The sequence below is a fragment of the Poecilia latipinna genome, unplaced genomic scaffold, assembly GCF_001443285.1.
Source record: "Poecilia latipinna isolate Pla-1442-1.1 unplaced genomic scaffold, P_latipinna-1.0 Scaffold3086, whole genome shotgun sequence".
Lineage (NCBI taxonomy): Eukaryota > Metazoa > Chordata > Actinopteri > Cyprinodontiformes > Poeciliidae > Poecilia > Poecilia latipinna.
This window is the reverse complement of record NW_015115702.1, coordinates 28373-52898: the sequence shown is the minus strand read 5'-3', so window position 1 is coordinate 52898 and position 24526 is coordinate 28373. Positions and strand designations below refer to the sequence as shown.

The window sequence follows — 24526 nt, the reverse complement described above, 5'->3', positions numbered from 1 at the left end:
ATCATCCATGATTCTAATTATTTGAAACCAAAGTTACAGTTGTTCATTCTTACAAGAGAAAATATTAATATAAGTATTCTGCATTGGGTTTTATTCAAATACTCAATTTGTTTAGACTTCATTCTTTAAAACTTTCATGCATTGAAATAAGGAATAGTCTCAACTATTTTTAGAAATCTTCCAGCTGGAAACTTACTTCCTCTTTTTTCAGGAAGCCTGCTGTTCCTGTTTCATGACTTGGCAACACTCTCTCTGCCCGACTGATTTCTTATGGTTAAATACAAAAAGAAATGGAATTAAAGCAAAGTTTGCATGAGACACAACAACAAAAACAACCTGATTTTATTGAAGTTTGAGTCATGGGGAAATGGGATGATCTCAGGTTTTCTTGATAAGTACTTCATAGAGTACTCTATAAATGTGTACTTCAAAGAGTACACACTGTGTACTCTATGAAGTACATAGTGTGTACTCTATGAAGTACATAGTGTGTACTTCATAGAGTACACACTTCATAAGTGCACAGAGGATTATAAACCTTCAAAACAGTGAGAATTGGGGCAGTACGCCTCTGTGTTGTAATTTTACTAAAATGTTAGTAAAAAGTTCAGCTACAACAAGGAATCGATTTTAAATGTGCAGTCTAGCCATTCTAGCTTTCCAAAGTCAGTGCAGGAGATACTTGGCTGTTCAAATGTTTGTAACTTGGTGAATTCAGAGTAAAATTTGACAGTATTTACACATGTATCCCAGAGCTGAGAATGTCACTGGTGTGTGTGTCTACTCTCTGATATTTATTGTAAAGTAATACTAATAAAATGTACACATTTGGTTCTATTGTTTCAGACAAATGAGCTGGTAATGAGTTTGGATGATGATGAAAAGTTAATTTTACAAGATGACCGAACCCTCAAAGCTGCTGGAGTTGGTAAGAACTTTTAATTTCTATCCCTTTTGAATTCTCAGTGGTATGTTTTACCCTCAACACCAAGTGAAATGCAGTGTTGTAGTTTTGTTCATTCATTTTAATTTATTTGAAAATTGTGGAGGAGAAATGCACTGTTAAGAACTTTATAATGCATAAATGTGGAAAACATCAACGTTAGGTTAGAAGTTTGTCACATTTTTGTAGCCAAATTTGAAGCCAACTGTTGCATATATAAGTTTAGTCTCCCTTTTTCTCTAGAGGTCAGTTTAGGCTGCTGGTCATAAAGTTAGGATATCTTGAAAACATTGATTTAAATCAGTAATTCCATTCAAAATGTGAAGCTTGTATATTGTATTCATTCATTACATACAGACTGATGTATTTCAGATGTTTATTTCTTTTAGTGTTGGTGATTTATTATTGACAACTAAAAAAACTCCAAATCCAAATGCTTAAATCCCCATTAACGTGTATGCAGCTTGATTGATCATTCAGGGGGAAAAGAAAGTAATTCCTAACAGATGGGTGGTAAGACAATAAATGACACTGAGCTCTTTAATAATTGTACAGTCGTGTAATTTTGTATGGCAATAATAATAATTACCAGAACAAGCAGGGCAGTTTAATCTAAATATTTGACTATTTTTCTCTCCAGCTAATGAAACAGAAGTGGGATTCTTCAGAAAAGAAGATTATGTTTTCTATAAAGCAAACCCCAAATCAAAATGGTGAGCAAACAGTGGAGGTTTTCAGCTTGGTTCTTCCTGGAACCACAGCCAGAATAACAACAACCAGGACTTTCCATTGTGATGTAAACATGTGGGTGTTTTTTTTTTTAGTTGAAGGTTTGACACTGACCTGTTGTGTCCCTTTATTAATATGTCTCTGATGCATGTTACCATTGAAATGTATATGTTGTGATTAATTTAACAAATATGTTAATAAACTTTGAATAACTGTTTTTCATTACTGTGTAATAGTACTAACACAATAAATGTAAAGGTAATTTTATTTCTATAGCACATTTTCAGCAACAGGGCAACACAAAGTGCTTTACAGGAATTAAAAGGAAATGCAAACAAAATAAATCAAAGGAAAGAAGAAAAAAGAATCACATGTTGATCTAAAGTATGTAAACTAGGTGCCTCAGGGTTGCTACGTGACCTCTGGTCTAATTCCTTTTCTGGGTCGGAGGAATAGGAGTCTAAAACGTCGCTGCTCAGGTGGTTTTTCTGGATTCTAAGTTTGTTCTAATCCCTGATCTTTGATGCTAAATAAGTAAGTATCCTCTGGACGTCTGAGTTGCTAGATAAGTATAAGTAAGTATTCTCTGGACTTTCTAAGTATGCTCTAAATTTGTAAAATGTACTGTTATTATTAGTTTCTAAGTAGTAACAAAAACTAAATGTTCCTTTTCTGGAAGAATAATTTTTTTTCTGGATTCTAAGTTCATTCTAATTGGAGCTGCTGACTGACTCGTCTGTTGTTAAGTGGTAAAATGGGAGGTGGTCTGGGAGTGGTAACATTTACTTTTTACTGATAAAAACAATTTAAAAACATGATGTCATTAATTTTCACAAGGCCCCAATTTTTTTTCTATTTCTATGAAGAAAAAAACTAAACTATTTTGTGGAGGGCCCCCTGTCAGTCAGGGGCCCTTGGAATTGTCCTAATTTCCCCCCCCTTTACGGCGCCCCTGCTCACATCCAACTTGCATCTCTGTCCACACCAACAGTCTGACTGTTTGCTAGTTCGGTCAAGTCCGTTACAAAACTGGTATCGGCCAAAATCAAAATCAGCAGGCCAGGCTTTTTAAAGATCGGTAACCAGGGATCGGCCAGAAAACTGCAGCCCAACACACGTATTCATGAGATTCTTTGATTAAATAAATGTCAAAGAATTTAATTTCACCAATTAAATTATTTGAATTTAATTGACTAAATTAAATTCAGGGCAGATTATGTGCCTTCAAACAATTTTAATTGGAGAAGTTTCAAATAACTTATAAGTTAAAAATACTGTTTGTTTTGGATGCATAAATTATCAGCAGCAAACAACACATCACAAACTACAGCTTAGAGTAACTCATCGGTTTATTCATGCAGCAGCCATGCAGCCTGACGTAAAAACATTTTGCTAGACAATATCAAGCATTGAGAAGTTTTAATTATTGTCAAACATTATCAAACATGTTTTGAAGGCAAAAAAAAAAGCATCATCTGTGTAATGTTCAATGCGAAATACACCCACGGTCGTCAGATGTTAAGTTAAGGGGCAGATTGTTCATGCATAATGTGGGACCTACTCCGAGAAGATGGTGTCTCTAAAGTTATGGTCCAATAGTGAATAACTCGAGCGATATGACTGGAAAGAAAAAACATGAAATAATGTCATACATTTCAGTCTAACATAACGACTACAAAGTTAACTTTTGCGCAGTTTAACCTCTCTTGTGCCTCTATGCACAGAGAACTCCCACATCCTCATCATGATTACAGTTGTGAACACCAACTTCACTGTGTGGACAGTCAAAGATGTCCGACTCTGCTCCTGTGCAGTGCAGCTCATCCAACCAGATCTTACCGGCACCTAAAAGCAGACATGCATGAATGAGACACTTCTTTAAAGAAAGATTTATTTAAGTATCTGACTAGTCATAGGATGGTATTTTGTTCCTTCTCTTCTATTTTATGTTCTACTTATGGCACAATTTATTTTGAGTTGAACTGTGTTATCGCGGAAAATATCAGGAGATTCCCAAAAGGTATTAATAAAACATTTGGGACGAAGGCCTGAAGAGGCCTTCTGACCACCAGCAGGTAAGGCAGGTGAAGTGTCTTGCACAAGGACTAACCAGCAACCCACCGGTTACAGGATAAAGCCCCACCTCCTCACCCACTGCTGCCCCCCCCATGCGGCCCCCAAAAATGGAGGATTTAGATCCTCTACTGAAAAAACGGCTCACCTGGGGAAGCAGTGAAGGTGGTAACGGCGGTCTGGAAGCCTAGCATCTTACAGATCACTCTCCCATCTAAAGGTCCGAAGCTGTCATCACAAATGGTGCCCCAGACGTCGTTGTGCATGACTTCCACTCGTCCTCTGTTTTGTCCAGGCACCAGACGCACTTTGACTGGGGAGGCACAAAGTTTAAGATTTAAAGTTGTTATTTGGATGTGAATTAACACTAATAGAAATGACTAACTGTACAAACCACACATCCTGGCCAGCGTCAGATAAAGAATCATTGTAATGCCTGAAATCTGGTAGGCCATATTTAACATATGTTGGAGGAATGGAAAGATGTATAAAAAGATAAACCTGAACCAAATGACAGAGTGCAGGGTAACAGCAAGACCACCATTTAGCAAGTTCACCAGTGTAAAACGGTTGTATGGAGAGAAAATCCTGCATCAAGCGGTGATTTATTAAAGTCCACACAGACTGCAGGACTAATCTGAGCCACACGCTCCCACACTTTTACTAATTACCACTTTCTCCTACTCTCCAAAATAGCAACTGCGATTTTCGTACCCCATTAATTTGGTTTAGTTGATATTTACATCAAACACACCCAACAGATCAAACGTCTTTTTGTTTTTCACAGCTGCTGTGTTTGAGCTGTGTTCTCTGCTTACTCTGCTTTCCCGACTCGCCCTTTGCTCCTTGCGGTCCAGGTGGACCTGTGGGTTTGAGGGAATGGAGGAGAAAGTGTTACGTCTAATTCAGCTGATTAAATAGTTGGTAAAAGTTCACAACAAAATGAATCTTAGGGTATGCACATACCCTCAGTCCCATTAAATCCAGCAGGTCCTGTGGGACCTGGTAAAACAATACAAAGCACAAACAATACATTGAAACAAAAGCTGTTGGGATTTTTTTTAAAACATCTTTTCAAACATTGTAAAAAAAAAAAAAGAGGCATAATCATTTTTGTCTGTCATTCAGTCAGGCTAAACATTTTATAATATTGAATTAAATTTAGAGCTAATTCTTGTTCCTGCTGACATGACAACAGCGGATATGATGAAAATGACTGGATCGCATCAGGTTTGGTTTATACTTGGGGGACAATTTCTGGATGCTTGACGGCGCCATGCTCGATGTTTATCTGTTAAAGGATATGCAAAGAAACCGCCTGGGAATGTCCAGCTGTCCTACCAATCAGGAAGAAGACCGCTGCAGCGTCCAGGAGGTTTGGTCTTAATGCGACTGATTCCAAAAGCAAAATAAAAAAGCAAGATTACAGTGTTCAAATGTAATCTTGGGTTAACAGCTTATGTGCTGATAAAATGCCCTTTGTTCTGGTGAAATTAAAGTGAAGATAGACGGTGGCTGCTGTTGTATTCAGAGGAAAAAAGGGGGGAAGCTTGTGAGTGTTAAAACGCCGTCACAAAGGAGTGGCAGCATCATGAGCCGGTGCTGCAGGAGGAACCGTTGCAGTTTGCAAAATACAGTAGATTGTATTATGAGGAAGTGGTCTCTGTTCCCACGGTGGGTCATCAAGCTCACTGCCTCGAGCTTGATGCCAGCGCCAAAAGGCTGGCAATCATTGGCACAAAGTTCTTTGGGTTAGAGAGGACCAGCCACCGTTTATTTCCCTCGGCTCCACAGTTTGTGGCTGCAGGCCCCACATGGTCTGTGGTGAAAGGGAATTTTCTTCCTTTCGTCTTCTCACACCAGGATGGAGTGCAAAGAAAGAAAACGTCTTTCTCTGTTGTGCAGATGGAACGTAAAGCAGACGCGACATTTTCTCTCTCTCCCATTATTGTCGCAGTTAGCAAATATATATAAACGCAGTTGTCCTAACCGACCGAAAATATGGTAAGGAATAAAATGGTTGAGTCATTTTACGCGTGACTGTATAGTCTGTATAACTGTAAGCAGACTGTATACATGCACTTGTTTTCTGTCACTTCTAAATCCTGTCAGATAAATGAACTAAAAACTATGACTTAAATGCATTTATAAACTATATGTTGTGTAATGTGAGCCACCAGATGACCTGGGGGTCCCCGAGGACCAGCGCTTCCAGGGTCTCCTTTCTGTCCTTTTAATCCAGGCGAACCAGGGAATCCAGGCTCCCCTGCAGAAATCAAGAACAAATTGCATTGTGTGAAATACACACACCTTTACAGACATTCTGTTGGAGGGCACAGACACAACACCTCACTGCATTTGTGGCAATATCAGGTGAATTTACTCATGCCTCACTCTCCTCAACACTGCCAACAATTCACCGGTTTGTCAGATTTTGGATTTGCTTTATGCTAATGTGAAGGATGCAAATGTCTCCAAACCAAGACCTCTGACTATGAGCCCCTTGTTAAAGGGCTACCTGTTAGGAAGATGGCTGTTAGGAGGTGGTTGCAGGCAGACATTAACACAGTGGTGCCCAAAGTGGGTCCTCGAGGGCCGGCACCCTGCATGTTTTAGGTGGATCCAATGATGGCTCATTAGAGGCCTAAGAAGAAAACTGACTTGCTGAAAAGGTTGATGCTACCAGCAGGGAGAGAACTAAAACATGCAGGGCGCCGGCCCTCCAGGACCCTCTTTGGACATCACTGCATTGACACAATTTTGGATACCTTTCTGTCCAGACACCCCAGAGTCTCCTTTCTCTCCACGAGGGCCTGCAGTCATAAAAATAGATAACACAAGTCAAAAACTGTAAGGAAATTGTCTAATGCTAAACCAGAGGGACAACAATTTATGAAAGAAAGAAACAAAAAAACTTTCAGCCAAGGTCAGTGTGTATTCATTACCTGGGGCTCCTGGGTCCCCCTTATTGCCTGGTGCTCCTGGATTCCCAGCTGAACCTGTGGGACCTGCAGTGGCACACACACACACACACACACACACACACACACACACACACACATGCAAAAACACACACAGCTGATTTTTTTTTTTTGTTTGACTAATATGCCATCTGTGAAAATATGTTCCATCTTCCCTTTAAATAGCAGCATGTCAGCAATATTACTGATGAGCATCACAGATTAAAGGGGGAAGAGACACTCTAATATTTCATAACAGCAATCTGCTGACACATTTTCTATTCAGGAGTTAAGGGAGTTCACATTCAGTCCCTATTAAGGATGTAAAGCCAGAAATAAGTTTATTTTACAACTTTGGTTCACCAAACTTCACTTTCAGTTCCATTTTCCTTATGACAGACAGTAAGGATAAACAGGACAGTCTAATTTGCCCTTAGCCGTGAGCATTTTAAGTAGCTAGTAAACTATCCACTGTCTCCCCACATGGCCCTGTGACGGAGTGGGTCCTGCTTTTTACCCACTGACCTCTAGACATAAATCCCAGCGGACTGAGACTCTGTGAATCATTACGCAGATATAGAAAAGTATCAAAGAGAAGATGGCTCTGTGCGTCAGCCATAACGTAGATTATGCAAATTTAAATTTCAGTTTGCAAATTTCTTCATACATACATTATTAGTGTAACTGAAAACTAAAACTCACCAACTTCACCAGCAGCCCCTGGTTCTCCTTTGAGTCCTGTTTCACCCTTTGGACCTGAAGGGCCTCGGACCCCACTGTCACCTGTCAAACAGAAGAGCTACATGCAACACTTTTCTTTTCTCTGGTGTCCAACACATCACACCAAATGAAACGTGAACAAGGAATAAGCAGAACAAACACCAGATTTGTCAAATTTAACCAACAAATAACTGAGACTTGGAAACATCTGGATCTCACGATGGGACAGTGATCATGAACACCAATCCATCATGATTCCTGGGTTTGGACCAGATACATAATATGAACTCTATTAAGGATTTATGGACAGGGGACTCTGTGGTTTTGATACTTGCACAGATAAATAGATTAATTCAATTTAATTTCAATTCAGTTTACTTATATAGTGGTAATTCACAACGAATCTCAAGGCACTTTACAAAAGAATGCTAAATGTTATGTTAAAGCACTTCATGCTCCTTTCTGCTCACAATCTGGATGGAGATGCTGATTTTATTTTCCAGCAGGGCTTGGTAGCTGCCAAAGATATCAAAAGCTGGTTAAATGACCAGCTTCTGCAACCGAGGATCAGACAGCTAGGGCCCCCTCCGTCGGCTTCCACCCATCCCACTATACACCCGACCCTTTTGGCCCCTCCCACAGGTGGTGAACCCATGGGAAGGGGGGCCAATGTCACCTCACATGTTCTACATTTGTGTTAAAACATCTGTCTTTAATAAGTCTAAGGGGATATTACAGTTTTCTGAGACATTGACTTTTGGTTTTCTTAACTGGTAAGCCGTAGTCATAAACAATGCAAAACATAAAAACTTCAGATATTTTGCTCCATGAGTGATAAATGTCAATAAAAAAAACATTTCACTTTCTGAGGTGAATGGCAAGCAAATATTGCAGTTTTACACAATGTTGTAATTTTTTTTAGTTCCTGTCCATATCCACAACCAAATGAGCCTTTTAGATGAAACATCATCAAGAAACAAGAAAGAAGTTCAGTTGACGTTGTTTAAGCACTTAGGATGAAAACATGGATTCATTTTTTAATAAAGGGAAAAATAATATTTTAGCAGAAGGCAACCTGTGAAACATACCGACCTGGAGTCTGTCCAGGAGAGCAAATCTCCATGTCCACATTTTATGTGAAATCAAATCAAGGGCAGAGCAACTATAACAAATAAACTTTTAAAATCAGCTCTTATTAGTCATGTAACAAGACAAACTCTCTCCTCAGTTGTTGCGTCCACCAGCAGTGCTCTCAGGTTTGGATAAGGCTGGAGCGATCGCATGTTTTAACTCATCATAATTCACACATCAGCTGTAGGAAGTCATGTGATGTGAGACTAACTAATTACTCTGTTCAAAGGATCCCTCTAGTTGTCCAAGGACCAAATAAAACCACATATCAATCACTGTTGCAGTGTAAAACCCCTTTCAATGTGTTTTTCTTTTATTTTGTTAACATGCCAAAAACCAAATGTGGGCAGTAAGAGTGTGGCCAAACAGGACACTTGTTTTGAGAGATGCACTCAAAAATCTGAATGTGATATTTCACATTCATGTCAGTAACGTCTGGTTAAGATGGACTCACCCTTTGGGCCTTTCTCTCCTTTCGGACCTGGTCGTCCGGGTATTCCGGGTATCCCGTTTACACCTGGTGGGCCTAAAGCCACAAAATAAGTTTATTCAAGCGATTATATTCGACTTCAGCTCGGTTTCTCAACACAAGTGTTACTGAATTTTAAACACATTTGCTCAACCATGCATGCATATATGTACCTGTTATGATTTTAATGTTTGTCAGTTTGTTTTCCAGGTTGTGGTTGCTGGTATTGAGCAAGTTCAGGTCGGCCCGTAATCTTTGCAGCTGGCCTTCCTCACCACACAGGCTCTTGACCTGTTACCATGGTAACCAAAAGATGATGAGTTTACATGTAAATATTAAATAACATGTTACATATAGCCTAATTAAAATACATACTTATTGGAAGACACATTTATATTTTTAGTTTTTGAAATGATTGTTTTTTTTGTTGTTTTTTTTTTGTTTTTTTTTTTACTCAAGTCCGCACCGCTGAAAACAAAACTCAGAACTGGCTGTGTTGATCTGTGAAATATACAAATGTATCTGAACCTGATTTTGCAAAATCCATAAGTGGCTCTTCAGGCTCTTGGCTTCTTGGCTGTTGTTCTGGATGAGAAGGTCGAAGTCGTTGTTGCTGAGGGCGTCATGATGAGGCCTTGCCCTCTGTGATGGAAGACTCTCTTCCAGCACAACTAGGGCCAGAAATAATTATTAGTTTAAATCATGTAGGGATTTTAGGACTAACATAAGTTACACCATGATTATGTTTTTTTTTAAATTGCTGCATCTGAATTAAAACTAACTTTAAACCAAACTGTGGGTTTAGTCCAGATTTTTTTGCCTGTACCTTTATAAATGAGAAAGGCATCAAGCGCTGTCTGTAAGATGACCAAGATGATTATCACAGTAAAACTCCACTGTCGTCTGGAGGGGGCTGGTTTCAGATCTGAAACACAAAGAAAAAATGCACATTGACAGACGCTGACCTCTGTGGAGCAGGAGAGAGTCGCCGCTTTGTTCGCTGTAGGAAGACTTTTACAGCGCAGATCGTCAAATAGAAAGAAATCCTCCCAGTTTTAAAGGAAGGTATATTTTGGGCGTGCCACTTAATTACCAGACAAGTTTATGCAGCTGAAATGTTGAGCTACATTATTATAGCCATTTACAAATGCAGAGGAGCAGTTTCTGCCTCTAGCAATATCAATAAACTGAACGTGTTAACTGGTAGAAGGTCAACATGCCTTGAGCCGATGCTGAAACCAAGCAGGTATGAACTGAAGAAGGACTCAGGCAAGCAGCAAAATTATTATCCCTTTTTTTTGCTAAATTAAACCATTCACTGCTCTTTTTACACTGTTCCGTTTTAAAGATTTAAATCTTTTCATTAAACTATGTGATTTAGGTAAGTAGTCCTTGTTGTGCATTCAGGATGACAAAGTTCTCCACATAAAGAGCAATTAATAAACATTTTTGCTGAAGTTTAGATGTTGTGTAGTGTGATGGCGAGGTGCTGATGATGGTTTTTATTTTACTTTTTGAAAGTGTAACCCCACAAAATCAATTAATTGAAAATAGTAAAAAAAAAAAACTAAAAATATAAAGAAACATTTCCTGCTTTCAGCTGTTCATATGAATGTTGCCATTTGTTTTCTATTGGATTTAAGAGGAAAATTTTGGTAACACTTTATTTGAAGGGGGTGAATAAGACTGACATGACACTGTCATAAACATGTCATAACACCTGTCATGTTCATGAATAAGCCTTCATGAATATTTATGACTGTTGTCATAAAGCGTCATTCGGTAAATTATGACACTTTTAATACAAAGTTGACATTATTCAAAATGTCTTTATGACAACTTGACATTAACCAATATATCATTACTGTTTAAACTTTACCTTTAATAACATAAAGTTACCTAATTTTTAAAGTGCAATCAGTAATACTTTTATAACAAATTTATATCAGTAATGATTTCTAGGCTAATGTCAAGTTGTCATAACAAAGACATTTTGAATAATGTCAACTTTGTATTAAAAGTGTCATAATTTACCGAAAGATGCTTTATGACAACAGTCATAAATATTCATGAAGGCTAATTCATGTTCATGACAGGTTTTTATGACAGTGTCATGACAGTCTTATTCACCCCCCTTCAAATAAAGTGTTACCAATATTTTTAACAAGCTGTACAAGTTTGCATTGTATGTGAAACTAAATCTAGTTACACTCATATTTGGCTCTTTGGAAATCTGCAAATTTCCTGTCATAACTACAGTCAAAGCAAACATTTTGGTAAAATAAAACTCTGGTCAGAATAAAACGACAGCCTTTAGTTGCGTCCACTGCATGTAAATGTCCAAGGTTAGCTAACACGAGTAGTTTTTTTTTTTTTGTGTGTAATTTCCCAATATCTACAATTTCTGCATTAATCTGTTGTGAGAGGTTCTCACTGGGGCTCACCATCGTGCTGGAAGCTGTAGCGCTCGGTCTTGCTCAGCGACATGTCGAACAGTGGATTATAGTGTGTGACCTGGTCCATCGTCTCGTCCACTGCTGTCTCCATTCTCACTGCTGTTTGATGTCTGCCGACCTCTTGCTTAAGTAGTTCGTGATGTTGGGAAAAGAACTTCTCTCGGGATTGCAACATAACACTCATGAAACTGCATAGATGAGCACAAAAAGGGGAAGCGGAATTTTGTGTTGGAGGGCTGGGGTGTTGTGGGGCAGCATTGGGCATTATGGGTACAGAGATAGAAAAAAAGCCCAACTCTTCTTTTCTGAGAATGTTGTATTAAATACTTTTAATTCTATTTAAAATGCTGTGTTGTTTTCCCTCCATCAACTCATTGGTATCTGTCTTGACTTTTCTTTTTTTAATGAATCAGGGAAGAAAATGCTGATGGTCCAATTAGATTTTTTCAAAAGTACAAAATGTCCAAGCATGACTTGTTTTCTTTTGAATCAGAATGCAGAAGTTGCAAGGTGTGGCACAACGCCGTACATCTTCCAAAGTGTTGTGCTTTGGGAGTATTTTGAAGGCGAATATCAGGAAGATTTCAGAACCTCCACTAATCAGCAAATGGAAAAAAAAATGATCTGGAAAATTTATAGCGTGGAACAAATTCCATTTTCTCTGTCATACACCATCAAGAAAGGGGAAGAATACCAGTGATATCCTGTAATAACCTCTGACCAACAAGAAACTTAAAGGGTAGAATCTGATCGACTCGTGATTCTTGAGCTATTCCATTTACATCTGGAGACTCAACCTTACACACCTGTCTGTTATGACGAGCTTGTCTGTCTGTCCTTATGTTTATTCTTTTTGTTTTGTTGTTTCTAAAAAAAAAAGATTAAAAAAAAGAAGTGGAAAAATGAAGCCCATTCACTATTTCAATCAGAAAGAGTTTAAAATGTTTTTTTTTTTTTTTAAACACATTAAAATCCACTTTTACTTTTTGGGGGTTTGAGGGAAGGTATTTGTTAGTTTTTGGGTTTCGGTTTTTCATTTAGCCTTTTAGTAGAAATAAAACTGAGTTTTTCAGCATATCCTGAAATAGAAACGGTAGTTCAGATCAAACTGCAAGGAGACTGAGATATTTAAAAAGAATAAAACGTAATGATCTTTAAGGTACATGAAACGTTTCTCACAGCATTTCACACAGCGGTGCCCCTCAAGCTTTGCTCCAGGATCACTCTCTTTCTGGGTAATATTTGCAGACATAATATGATCCAGTTCATGGACTTCCCCAATAAAGTGTTCTGTAATTGTTCTTTTTTCAATTTTTGACTTTGATCATTTATGGTGGAAGTTGAAATACTTTAAAAAAAGTGCTAAAAGAGCAACTTGACATTTTATTACTAAGCAACTTGTCATAAAACTTTAGCAGTATCCAGTTTTGTTTCCTGTTTTTTTTATATATATATCTTTAGTTCATGACATGAAATCCAGTTATGGGAAAACTAGAGAAGCTAAAGGGATTCTCTTCTGACTGACCTTTCAACCATCAGTCAGTGACCACAATAGTTTCTATAGTTCGTGTTACAGGAAAAAGTAGGGATGTGTTGCAAAATATTAGAAATCTGGATGCATTTTGTGTTAATAATAAATTCATACTTTTTAATATAAAATCCTTATTTTCTTCAGGTTATGTAATTTATGACCAAAACTAGATTTTGTGTTTCTGGTGTTTAAAGACAAGAAACACAAAGTTCAAGATCACATGACTCTGTGTCCGAGCCAAATAACCTCTCATGGGTCTGCAGAGTAGAGGGACTTTCGGCTCTTTTCAGAAGAAAACGGCTCATTCGGCTCCCAAACGGCTCTTCATTTATTATCATCGTCTCATATTTTACCATACCTTGGCAAATATGAATGTTTTGCATGATAAATCATTTTGCATTCAATGTTCCCCATACAAGAAGCCTACACTTCCTTAATTGTTCTTTTATGAAAGCACACATTCATACTTTGTAAATTTTAATCAACATTTTAATTAATAAAAACTACTCTCTGACTCTCTCCTCCTCTGCTGCTTGTCGCTCTGCTGTGTTTGTAGCTCCACCCCTTACACTGACGAAAATTGTATATTTATGTTTAGTGACTGTTTGTCCAAACACTCAAAATCCAAAAACATAAAAAACTTAAGGCTTCAAGGTGATGAAAGCAAAAAGTGAATTCAACTCAAATAGCCACTTGATGCGGGTTTCTGGCTTACGCAGTTCCAAAAATACAAAGAGTCAAAAATGCAGCTCTTTGTTGCTTTATTCCATATTCAGAGAAACAAGTTACAGGCGCCACAGGATTCTGCTGCTTCTATGATCTTCTGTTTTCAGTTTTTTAACTAAAACACGCGTAGCAGCTAAAATCTTATATTCTGGGCTACTGGTTGTTGTTCCTGGAAGGCTTTGGTTTTATGTGCAATCCATTAAGATTCTTACTGCCAAACTTGTAATAAAGTAATTTATTTCCAGTACAATGTCCATTGTCTTGCTATTTCCATTTATTTCTGCATTTGGAGAATCCAAATTATACATAGTATTTTCCAAAACATTTACGGGCATTAATGAAGTTCATTAATAGAGAAAAAATGAACTTGAACTGATCCCATCAATGACTTTCATTGGGAAACAACAGCTGATGAGGAATATTAACAATGGGTATTTGTAAATGACTTTCATCTCTGTAACAACCAATTTTACTTGCTATCAAAGTGAGCACATCCTTGACTTATCAATAAAACACATTTCATTTTATTGGTGAATTCTTAAACCTATTTGTTTCAAAAAGCTGTACTAGGGAAATGCATGTTTTCTATTTGTTGACCAAAAATAAACATAGGAAATTTAAAGCATTAGAAAAGATCAGAAGAAATAAAATCTTCCAGTCATTTGTGTCTTAAACTAAATAAAGCAAGCAAACAAGCAAACTTTTCTAAGTAAAGCCACTAAATTATGCCACATTTGCAGACTCTAGGTCAGAGGGAAGCACCACATTTAAAGGTCTATTTAAATCTCAGGAGCCTTTTTGATTGCTTATTAAAAATCTAAACCATAATTTTGACCTTTGTCTTAAGTTAAAGGAAGAGGAATTAAAGAAAGGCTACAAAGGAGAAAATAGAGTTAACAGTCTCATTCTTTGTGAGGTTCTGCTCCAGTTTTCCTCAGTCCTACGAGAAAGCAAAGTTCATTTGTCAAGCCTCCAAGTTGAGGTAAGTATTGCTCATATTGAAAAAATTATAAATCAAACTAAAATCAGCTAATCAAACCAGGGCTGAACTGCAGCACAAGTTCATTCTCCTCAGGAAAATACACAACGGGGCTTTTTCAGTCAGCTTCATTTTTAGCTCTAATTAGAAAAAACTGACACCCATAAAAACTGCACTCCTCTCGTTTAGCCAGCAGATGTCGCTCTTTTACAGCTTGATTCCACATGGTTACTACAGTTTGAAGTAGCCAAGCGTTCATTGTGAATCTTTGCTACACCATATGGCTGCGAAGGTGACTGTAGCTTCTCTGATACTGATGAATAACATTTTCTGTATTTAAATATTTTACTTGTTTTTTTAAGCTTTCTTGTAATTTCACTTCTGATAGAAAATAAATTATGAAACTGGACTAAATGTATTATTTTGGCAAGTGGCCAGGGGCGCCTCCAGGAACCTTGGGCCCCCTGACAAAAACTTAAATAAACACATACACACACAGCTGCTGTTACAATGTCTCGAGTCTATCTGACCCATAAAAAGCGTTACAATTTCAAAGGCTTGCATCTGCCTTGTTTTCTTTGGTCCAATACTGATAACTAGCACAATACTTACTGCTCATGAATTTTACATACAAGAGTAAAATTCAGTCTGCATACAGTATGCAAGTAGGTCACTTAAGTTTTTTCTATTAGATACTGAAATGTCTCCCCATGAGCAACAGTCAAAAGCAACGTGCAAAGTATACATAAAGTAATCCAGACTTCTCAAAAATGCTATGTAGTTGCATTTTATTCAGGCTGCAGTACATAACTTTAATAAAATATATGTTTTCTACAGATGTTTTAAAGCTGTCATGATGTCGTAGCAGTATGTTATGAGACAGATAATCTGTGAAAACAATCAATCTTCTCCATCTCCTTCCTGAATTACTATTACTGGTTAAAGCAATGCACCGTTCTGACCAAAACAACCAATCAGAACCAGTAGGACGCTCTTAGCGCTGTCAATTAGCCTCATTCATTCACTGCTAAATGTGCTAATGGTGGAGAAACAACTTATCATTACAAGAAACCGTTTATCTGCCATCATTGGTAGCTATGCTAACTAAACTGAGCATTCACAGTTTGAATCTGCACAGCTCTGTGCTATGCTAGCTGCAGCACGGCACAAATCGAGGGGGAGGAACGATGAGCAGCACCACATGAGATTGTGATTGACAGCACTAAAACTCTCCTGCCACTGACTGGTTGTTTCTAGCACTGGGAGAAGGCAGAGGAAATAGACTTTTCACAGATTACCTCTCATACCATACTGTCACAACATAATGACAGTTTTAAAAAAATATGTGAAAAAAATATTTATATAAAAGTTACATACTGCAGCTTTAACTTCACTCAGGAAAGGACGGGTCAAGAGGGACGTGGTAAAAGGTACAAGTTAAATATATGAATATGTTGGTAATTTTTTTCCTTAATTCATTAAATGCTAGTGAAAAGGAGGTAAACAGTAATCTGTAATTAAGCTAATTATGCTAAATGATTAATCTCACATAGTCTACCCACCTCTCTTGGAGAAAAACTGGGTTATAAATTAACACTCTTGCCTTTTTCTCTCTCTCCCTCTTTTTTTTTAAACCTGATTTTATAACTTTTCTTAGCAGCAGAGTAACTGCCACAATCGTTTGTGTTTCCTACTGACTGACTGAACGAATTATTTAACGCAAACAGGGGAGTTCAGGGCAAATATGAATGTGTGGTTTTTGATCTGGGAGTGGGAACATTACATTTTTACTGCTAAAAACAATCTTTGAAAATACAATATGATTAATTTTGTAATTGACAGGGCACCGTGTTTTTTTGTTTTGTTTATTTTCTATGAACAATAAATAAATACATAAATTATGGAGGGCCCCCTTGTGGTCAGGGTTCTGTCTGTCGGTCAGACTTGTTTTCACACAGAGGTTTGAAGGTGTCAAAGCACTGAGCAAAATTCAACCTCAAAATGTGGCCTTCTAGTTTTGTGGATGGGGAGGAGGGATAGTTGCAGACTGACCCACTGAGGAGGATATGTTAGGGCTCTCACCATGGTAAAGTGAGAGCTGCTACAACTTGTGGGCCCAGAGATCCTCCTCCTCTGGAACGATTGACTGCGGCCTCAGAAAGCAGCAGACCTTGAAGAAGTAGTCAGAGTACTCAATACATCGCCAAGCATCTCAGCTGTTCTGTATTGCAGTCAATTCCTTTCTTTGTTGGGGCTGACTCACGTTCTGCTTGTGGGAATAATGCACCATAACTTCTGCTTCAGTTCTCCCTTCTTCCTGCAGTGCTCATTACTGAAACAGCTTGTCTTACGGGGCTCTCTGCTGCAGATTTACTTTGTATTTCATTTCTTTGTGATATTCATCAATCCTCTCTTGGACCTCTGTAGCTGTCCAGCTGTCTGCTGATTTGCTCTTAATAGTGAAGGTTCGTTGCAGTGTCTCACAAACATCATGGCCACCTCTTTACTGATGTCACCTATACTTTTTCTTTGGCGCTGGAGACACTCCTCAGCTATATCGGCTGCTTTAATCAGTAATCAATGGGACCCTCATTAGCTCTGGGAAGTGTACTATAGAGGTCAGCGAGAGGCATGCATGAGTATGTGATGTCACTGAAGTGTTGTTTGAGAACAGCATAAATTGCTTCAGGCTGCTGAGCGAAGAGTCACTGCGTATGTCTATTCTCACTACATCTCTGGCTCTTCCCATTAACTTGTCCATAATCTCACCAGGCTGATCTGTAATGTATTTCTTTGTCAAATGCACTGACATCAACTCGACCCGCTCCAGAACAGAGCATTTGTCAGTTACTTCCCCACAAAAAGTAGTAGTTGTTGTTGTTTTGGCATCAATGTGGTGATTTGTGTGAGGTCTATTGTAGCGCCACACATTTTGTGTACATTTACATTCTCTGCACACACCTGACTGTAACCTCTCTGTGACTGAATTTTCCATCTTCCTACAGGGGAAGAGGTAGGAGGAGTTTGAACATTGTGATCAACAAACAAATCAGCCCCACCCTCACGAGTGTTACTAGGGATTCCCCTGGTATAACCTGGAAAAACCAAATAACTTCGGTGAGGTGGTGATGTTGTGGATAACATTGTTCCTCTACCAAAACTCAAAAACTCACTCTAGAACGTGTCATGCCTACTTAAATGTGTCACAAATCAATTTAGTTAAAAAAAAAAAAAAATAGAAGAACAAATCTATTCACAAAATGCTAAACAAAATGCAATAAATTCACACACACAAAATGTAAGCAGCTGATTGTTGCGTGTATTCTGGACCTGGTGGCTGCAGACAGGAGAGCTTCCCTCTGAAGGGGGGGCGCTTGATGCCATCCTCTTCTACTTTTGGATCAGAGACGCTCGGCCTAATTGGACGTCGTCATTCTGTGTTTGAGAGTGTCACGAGCAGTGATTGGCCGTTCCGGATGTTGGCGATGCACTGGCGGATGGTGAGTGTGGAGATTTGCCGTGCAGACTTAAGAAAAGAGTGGTGAAAATCCGTCAGTGTGCCAGAGCTGAGCTCAACAGCAAACACAGCCAATAGGTCACCGAAGCGCGCTGGACCGTCTGTTAGGCAGGTTGAATATCCACGTCTGTAATTCTGTCTGCTGACATATTTGGACACAGATGTATTTTTATGAGTGCAGGTAGAACACACTTGTTTTTTCAGAGGCATTGATGGAAGAACAGCGGGACCTAAACAGCACGGACAGCAGCGAGGGAGAGAGCGTTTCCCCGTCGCTGGGCATCCTGCCTCTGCAGGCCGGCCCACAGACCAACAGAACAACAAACTTCTTCATTGACAACATTTTGAGGCCGGATTTCGGATGCAAGAAGGAATTCGGTCTGAGTCCGAGAGAGAAGGCGCAAAGCTCTGGTCGGGGGCGGCTTCACCCGGTTCTTGGCAGGCCGTTTTCCAGGACGCCGTGCCTGGACTCCAGCTGCAGCAGCGACAGCACTTCATCCTCCACCGTTTCTGCGGCCAGTGGCACAAAGTGCAGCAGCAGCGAGAGAGTCACGGCCACCGTGGGCTCTGATGAGAACAGCGAAGAGTTAAAGTACGAGGAGAAGGATGAGGAACGTTCTGCCTCCTCGCCGGTGGTGATGAACGGGACCGGGACCCCCACACCGGAGAGCCAGGCCCTGCTCTGGCCCGCATGGGTCTACTGTACCCGGTACTCTGACAGGCCTTCTTCTGGTAAGACGATAGATTCACGAACAGATTCAACATTGATGTAAAATATGTTAGAACAGGACATCGATTTTGTTTTTTTTAGATATTTAATTTTGATAAAAACAAACCACATACATTTACACAGACTTTATAATAAATACATTAGATTTATAGATTTTCACTGAAAGATACAACTCTACAATAACCCCATAAAACATATATATATATATATATATATATATATATATATATATATATATATATATATATATATATATATATATATATATGTTTGTATTATCTTCCAAAATAAACATATTTTTGCTTATTTATACTCTAAAATTACTCCTCAATTAGAATTTGGAAGAGGTCTAAATAAAATAAAATAAATTAAGAAGAAAACCAAGCTACAAAGGAACACTATAATTACAGTAAAATGGTTTTTAAAACGCCATTTAATTTGATGCAGCTTTTCATCAAACCTGAATCTTCTGTTGTTTGTTTTTTGTCCCAGTGTAATATTGTGCGTGTGTGTTTTAAAAGATCAGTTTTTCAGCTGAATATGTGTAATGTAGTCTTATTTTAATTTTATTTTATTAAGTTTGTTTGATAGGAACAGACAAAGGTTAACATACACAAACTGAATAAAACAGCATTCAGCAGCTCTCTCAATTTATAAAACATGTAATGTATTAATGATTGTGTTCAAATTTATTAACTGAACTTCACCTAATTTGACCCTTAAATACTACTACTACTACTACTACTACTACTACTAATAATAATAATAATAATAATAATAATAATAATAATAATGATGATGACATGCTTGGCTATACATTAAACACATACATGCAGATAGACTTTTCTCAGTGTGGTTCGTCAGACAGGTGGCTTATGCTGTTTCTGGCTCTCTGCCTGCTTTTCTTGCATATTTCACCACACAGTGTTGCTAATATTGGATCAGAATGTAGAGAGTGAAAACGAGTAGCAACTACTAAAATTAAGCAAAAAAGAAAAACAAAAGCTGAAAGCTAAAGTTGGAATGGTAAAACGAGTAGGAATTCCTGTTTTTTTCCCTCCGTTTTGAAACCATAAAAATCTAAATGAATTTCCTTTTTATGCCGCTGGTTTTACCTTTGAGATGAATCACTAAATTCAATAATAATAATAATAATAATAATAATAATAATAATAATAATAATAATAATAATAATAATAATAATAATATCTGGTAAGTAAAATATTAATTATAGAGTAAGCGGCATTTATTTAAGCCTGTTTTATATCCTTTAAAGAGACGAATGAGTTTGTTTTGTTTCAACATCTTTGGACCTTTGGACTCGAGCCGTCTGGGGACAGAACCATGTCGTGGCTTCATGTTTAGTCGAAGGCCTCTATAGTTTTAGGTCAGATCCGTTCCGGGGTTTATAGTACCGGTTCCGCTCAGTTCAGTTCTGAAGGGGCGAAGCGGTGTGTCCAGTGCTGAAACCGAAAAACTTACTGAACGCAGAAGGTGCGTAAAGGTATTTTCTCTTATTCTTACGTGATTTGCGTTGCGCTGTATATTCATATTTTCGCTCTGCTGCCACTTGCTCTTACTGCAGGCCCAAGGACGCGGAAATTGAAAAAGTGTAAAAGCTGCAAAGAAGACAAGCGGCCGCGCACGGCCTTCACGGCGGAGCAGCTCCAGAGGCTGAAGACCGAGTTCCAGGTGAACCGCTACATCACGGAGCAGCGGCGGCAGGCTTTGGCCCGGGAGCTCAACCTCAACGAGTCTCAGATCAAAATCTGGTTTCAGAACAAAAGGGCCAAGATAAAAAAGGCCAGCGGCTTCAAGAACGGGTTGGCGCTGCAGCTGATGGCACAGGGACTCTACAACCATTCAACCACAACCATCCAGCAGGACAAAGAGGACAGCGACTGAGGGGCTGAGCTGGACCCGGGACAGCGCATCACGGATCGGTGGGAGGGTTCAGTGTTTGGCTGCAGAGTTAAACCCAAGATGTTCGTCCTCTTCACCGAACTGTCGCCGATAAAGAGGAAACAAAAGACTACCAAAGATTTTCCACGGAAAGCTGAACGATAGTTTTAATCAACTTCAGGTTCTGCTGAAACCAGGACAACAGGTTCGGCTGCAATAATAATAATAATAATAATAATAATAATAATAATAATACTGCTTCTCAACAACAGATGATGTTCGGCAAATTCAGACTGACATTAATTATAAGATCCAGATGTGCCATGACTTTAACAATCAGCGAGCCAAATGCTGCTGTTAAGTTCAGTTCTGATTAGCCCAACAAACGATGGACTGCTGAATAAATAACATAAAAAGAACCTAATTAGTCCTGGGAAATGTGTTGGCCTATATTATGCTAAGAGGCTTTTTTTTTTTTTTTTTTTTTTTTTTGTAGGGCAGCAAGAGTCCCGATAAATACGGTAAAAATGCTCCGTAAATGTTCTTCGTAAGCATAAAATATTACGAATAAAATCAAATAAAAAATATAGAAAATGTCATGTTTATACGGTTTGTAATTAAATATTCTTAATATTTTGTTTATAAACGTTATGCTACAAGATAAGCGACGGTTATTTATATAAACTATTTTGTGTATCAGGACGGCTGCAGATAGAGAAGAGCAGAGAGGCAGGTTACAAGCTCAGGCTGTCAAAATAAACTCTTTTATACTCCATCAAATATTCACACAGTGACCCCATTTACCCCAGCGGATGAAACGGAATAGTCAGTCAAATTGCTGCTGTCCCTTTAGGGCAGCCACAGCGCGGGGTCTCGGTTCATCGGTCCTGCTGAGTGGAACTGCGGGATTCTTGGTAAGGAGATGAACTCACACCGTGGAACTCGCCGCTCTCAGAGATGTTGAAGCTTTGCAGAGCATGAAATTGTCTCCGTGCTTCTACATTCAGCCATTTCATCAACAGTCATCCAAATTCAAGCCTGGAACACAAATGTGCTGCAGGTGCAGCCCGATCTGTGGCTTTTCTGCCCGGAAAAGAAAAGAAATGTTCATTTCGCACCTAATGTCATCGAGTCGATCGTTCCCGTATCTGTCTGTCTCCGTTATTCTTGTTGTTACGTAATTTTTGTTGGCTACACACGCAGCTGCAAAAGACCATTGATATATACTGAATTAATTAACAAATTAAATAATTAATGCTTCAAAATCTTTCATTTAAAATGGAAAAGATTTTATTTTGAACGTCTTAAAAAAATACTTGTTTTAATGCAATCAAGTATTGATTTGAACATAGAGGAACTTTTCCAAAATAGACCTCGTGACAAAAAAAAAAAATCTTTTTTATTTTTCCACATCCTCTCAGTTAAACCAAAGAAAAATGAAGCTGATCCAGTGGACTGAGGGAAATCGAGATCTGGGTTTTTTCTTTTTACGTTACAGAAACTCAGTGGCTGGTGAGCAACATCAAACAATAAAATGATGTTTACATTCAGGGTGTTTATTACAAAACTTTTCAATGAAATGTAAATATATAACAGGAAGTTAAATGTCAGCGCACGATTAGCTTGTATGGTTGAATAAATAAATATGGTTGAGCTGTAGAAGCAGCGGGTATAGTTAAAGCCTATTTACTTATCATTCGCACGTTGAACTTTTTTTTTTTTTAACAGACATTCAGTTTTCCATTTCCACCACTGACCCATCCAGGCTGGTGGCGTCCATCACTTGGCCTTTCTTGGAAGAGGCGTCACATTGTGACCGCAATGCGGTTCCATATCAAACCTTAATGTGACTGACAGGTTTCATGGAAAGATAAAAAAAAGCCTAATTGAAAAAGGTTAATAGTGTCCCCACAGCCAGAGCTGAATGGCAGCTATCAGGAGCAAATCAAGCCAAATTAGGATAATAGGCTGGGCTGCAAGAATAAAAAATAAAGAACTGAATATTTTAAATGGTCGTTTGATCTATTGAACCCTCCTCAAGGCCGATTCAATGACACGTACCATTTTATTGAAACTGTAATTTTTTGTGTATGTGTTGCTGCCTCTTGGCCAGGCCTTCTTTGAAAAAGAGGTTTTAAATCTCAATGGGCTTTTTATACTGATAAAATAAAGGTTAAAAAATAAAATAATAAAAGCAAGGATGACCTGGGGGCCCTTTGTGGTCCCTGTCTTCAGATCAAGAACGATAAATTTGTCTCACAAATGATTCAGATGGAGACATTTTATTTATATTTTTGTTTTATTTTTTTTAACTTTTTTCAAAATTACAGTCATTTACAGTTCAAAATCTCATCGTAAGATAAAATTAAATCCTCCAATCTCATGGGTATTTATAATAAAACTGTAGGGATAAGAGTGTAAAATGATGGATGGATGGGATGTTAAAAAAGTTGAATTATTTATACAAAGTTTGGTTTTGCTTAATCTGCTTGACAAAATTAAATTCACTTTACTTTGACTTTCCTTTTCATGTAACGAAATCAGAAAGTACTTTAAACAAAGAACAGTCTTGCTTGATAAACCTAAATAAATCATGCAAATAGTTGCATTAACTTTTTTAAGTAGATGGGGCAGAATATTGATATCAGTGTTGCTCTGTAAATAAGCTGAAATCAAACACAAAAATGACTCAAATCCTCAAACACCTATGAAGCATGGGCTGTTTTCCTCATGACATTAGTATATTTTGCAAAAAAAACAAAAAAAAAAACAAAACTGAAAATCACTCTTTTCTCAGAAATTGAAGTACAAAAACCATTAAAATTACTTTAATGTCATAAACATGACACAGAGAGAGAGAGACGACATTAGCATCCATCTTACCAACACAGGGATCTTTTGCCTGGCTGCTTTGTCAGTCAAACATGCCTTGTGCCGTGTCATTTATTAAAGTCTCACCAGCTATAATATTTTGGAACCAACAATAAAAATAGTATAAAACAGAAATAGATATACTATAATGCAAAATATAAAGCAAAAAGACTCCAACACTCCGTCCATGCAGTCATTTCATCAAGAACAAGGCAACGTCCAGAGCACTGCAGCTCTGATTTGCTAGTTTTTTGGCTTTTACATTTGCATTTATGAAACTGCACCATGTTCATCTTCAGGACTGACCCGCTCCGGCATAAGATTGTTTTTGGTTTGCTGAACAGTGTGCAAACTATCACTGCTTCCCATGTTTTTGTCAAGTTTGAGCAGAGAAACAAACAAACAAACAAAAACAAACAAACAAACAAACAAACAAAAACAAACAAACAAACAAACAAACAAACAAACAAACCAACATAAGTCAGGAACTGTTTCAATCAAGTAATTTCAAGTTTTAATAAAATGCTTTTGGTGCTTAACAAATTATAGTCAGCTTTATTAAATTGCACTCACTAAAATTTAACAAATTAATAAATTTTTTTTTAAATTTGCATATAATTATAATGCAAGGAGAACTTACTTTATAATAAAGTTAGATTAGTATGTCATTACAACTTATTCAAAATTAAGTTACTCAAGTTGTGTAAACTTAAGATGTATATACCATACTAACATTTTTGAGTTGTGTAAACTTGATTTTCATGAGGCAACAAGTTTGCAAACATTTTT

At 38.0% G+C, this 24526-nt stretch overlaps 3 protein-coding genes across 4 annotated transcripts in view; 2 read left to right on the top strand and 1 right to left on the bottom strand.

Moving 5' to 3' along the window:
* cunh2orf76 (chromosome unknown C2orf76 homolog) overlaps positions 1 to 1894 on the top strand; it is a 9543-nt gene extending 7649 nt beyond the window's left edge. For both annotated transcript variants that reach the window (XM_015022728.1, XM_015022727.1), the window contains 2 exons: positions 847 to 928; positions 1584 to 1894. In XM_015022728.1, the coding sequence (XP_014878214.1) occupies positions 847 to 928; positions 1584 to 1660 (159 nt within the window). In that variant the 3' untranslated portion in view covers positions 1661 to 1894. The remainder of the gene's footprint in view (positions 1 to 846; positions 929 to 1583) is intronic.
* A 1108-nt stretch (positions 1895 to 3002) lies between these two features.
* marco (macrophage receptor with collagenous structure) lies at positions 3003 to 11653 on the bottom strand. Its single transcript, XM_015022729.1, has 13 exons — positions 11470 to 11653; positions 9852 to 9950; positions 9554 to 9696; positions 9199 to 9316; positions 9011 to 9082; positions 7408 to 7488; positions 6691 to 6753; positions 6514 to 6558; positions 5931 to 6011; positions 4712 to 4747; positions 4564 to 4608; positions 3894 to 4058; positions 3003 to 3517 (listed from the first exon to the last, which is right to left on the bottom strand). The coding sequence occupies exons 1-13, from the start codon at positions 11570 to 11572 to the stop codon at positions 3387 to 3389; spliced, it is 1182 nt and encodes a 393-aa protein (XP_014878215.1). The 5' UTR covers positions 11573 to 11653; the 3' UTR covers positions 3003 to 3386.
* Positions 11654 to 18137: 6484 nt separating this feature from the next.
* Positions 18138 to 20979, top strand: en1a (engrailed homeobox 1a). Its single transcript, XM_015022730.1, has 2 exons — positions 18138 to 18966; positions 20550 to 20979. Exons 1-2 carry the CDS (start codon positions 18447 to 18449, stop codon positions 20867 to 20869), a joined length of 840 nt encoding a protein of 279 aa, XP_014878216.1. The 5' UTR covers positions 18138 to 18446; the 3' UTR covers positions 20870 to 20979.
* The last annotated feature ends 3547 nt before the right edge of the window (positions 20980 to 24526 follow it).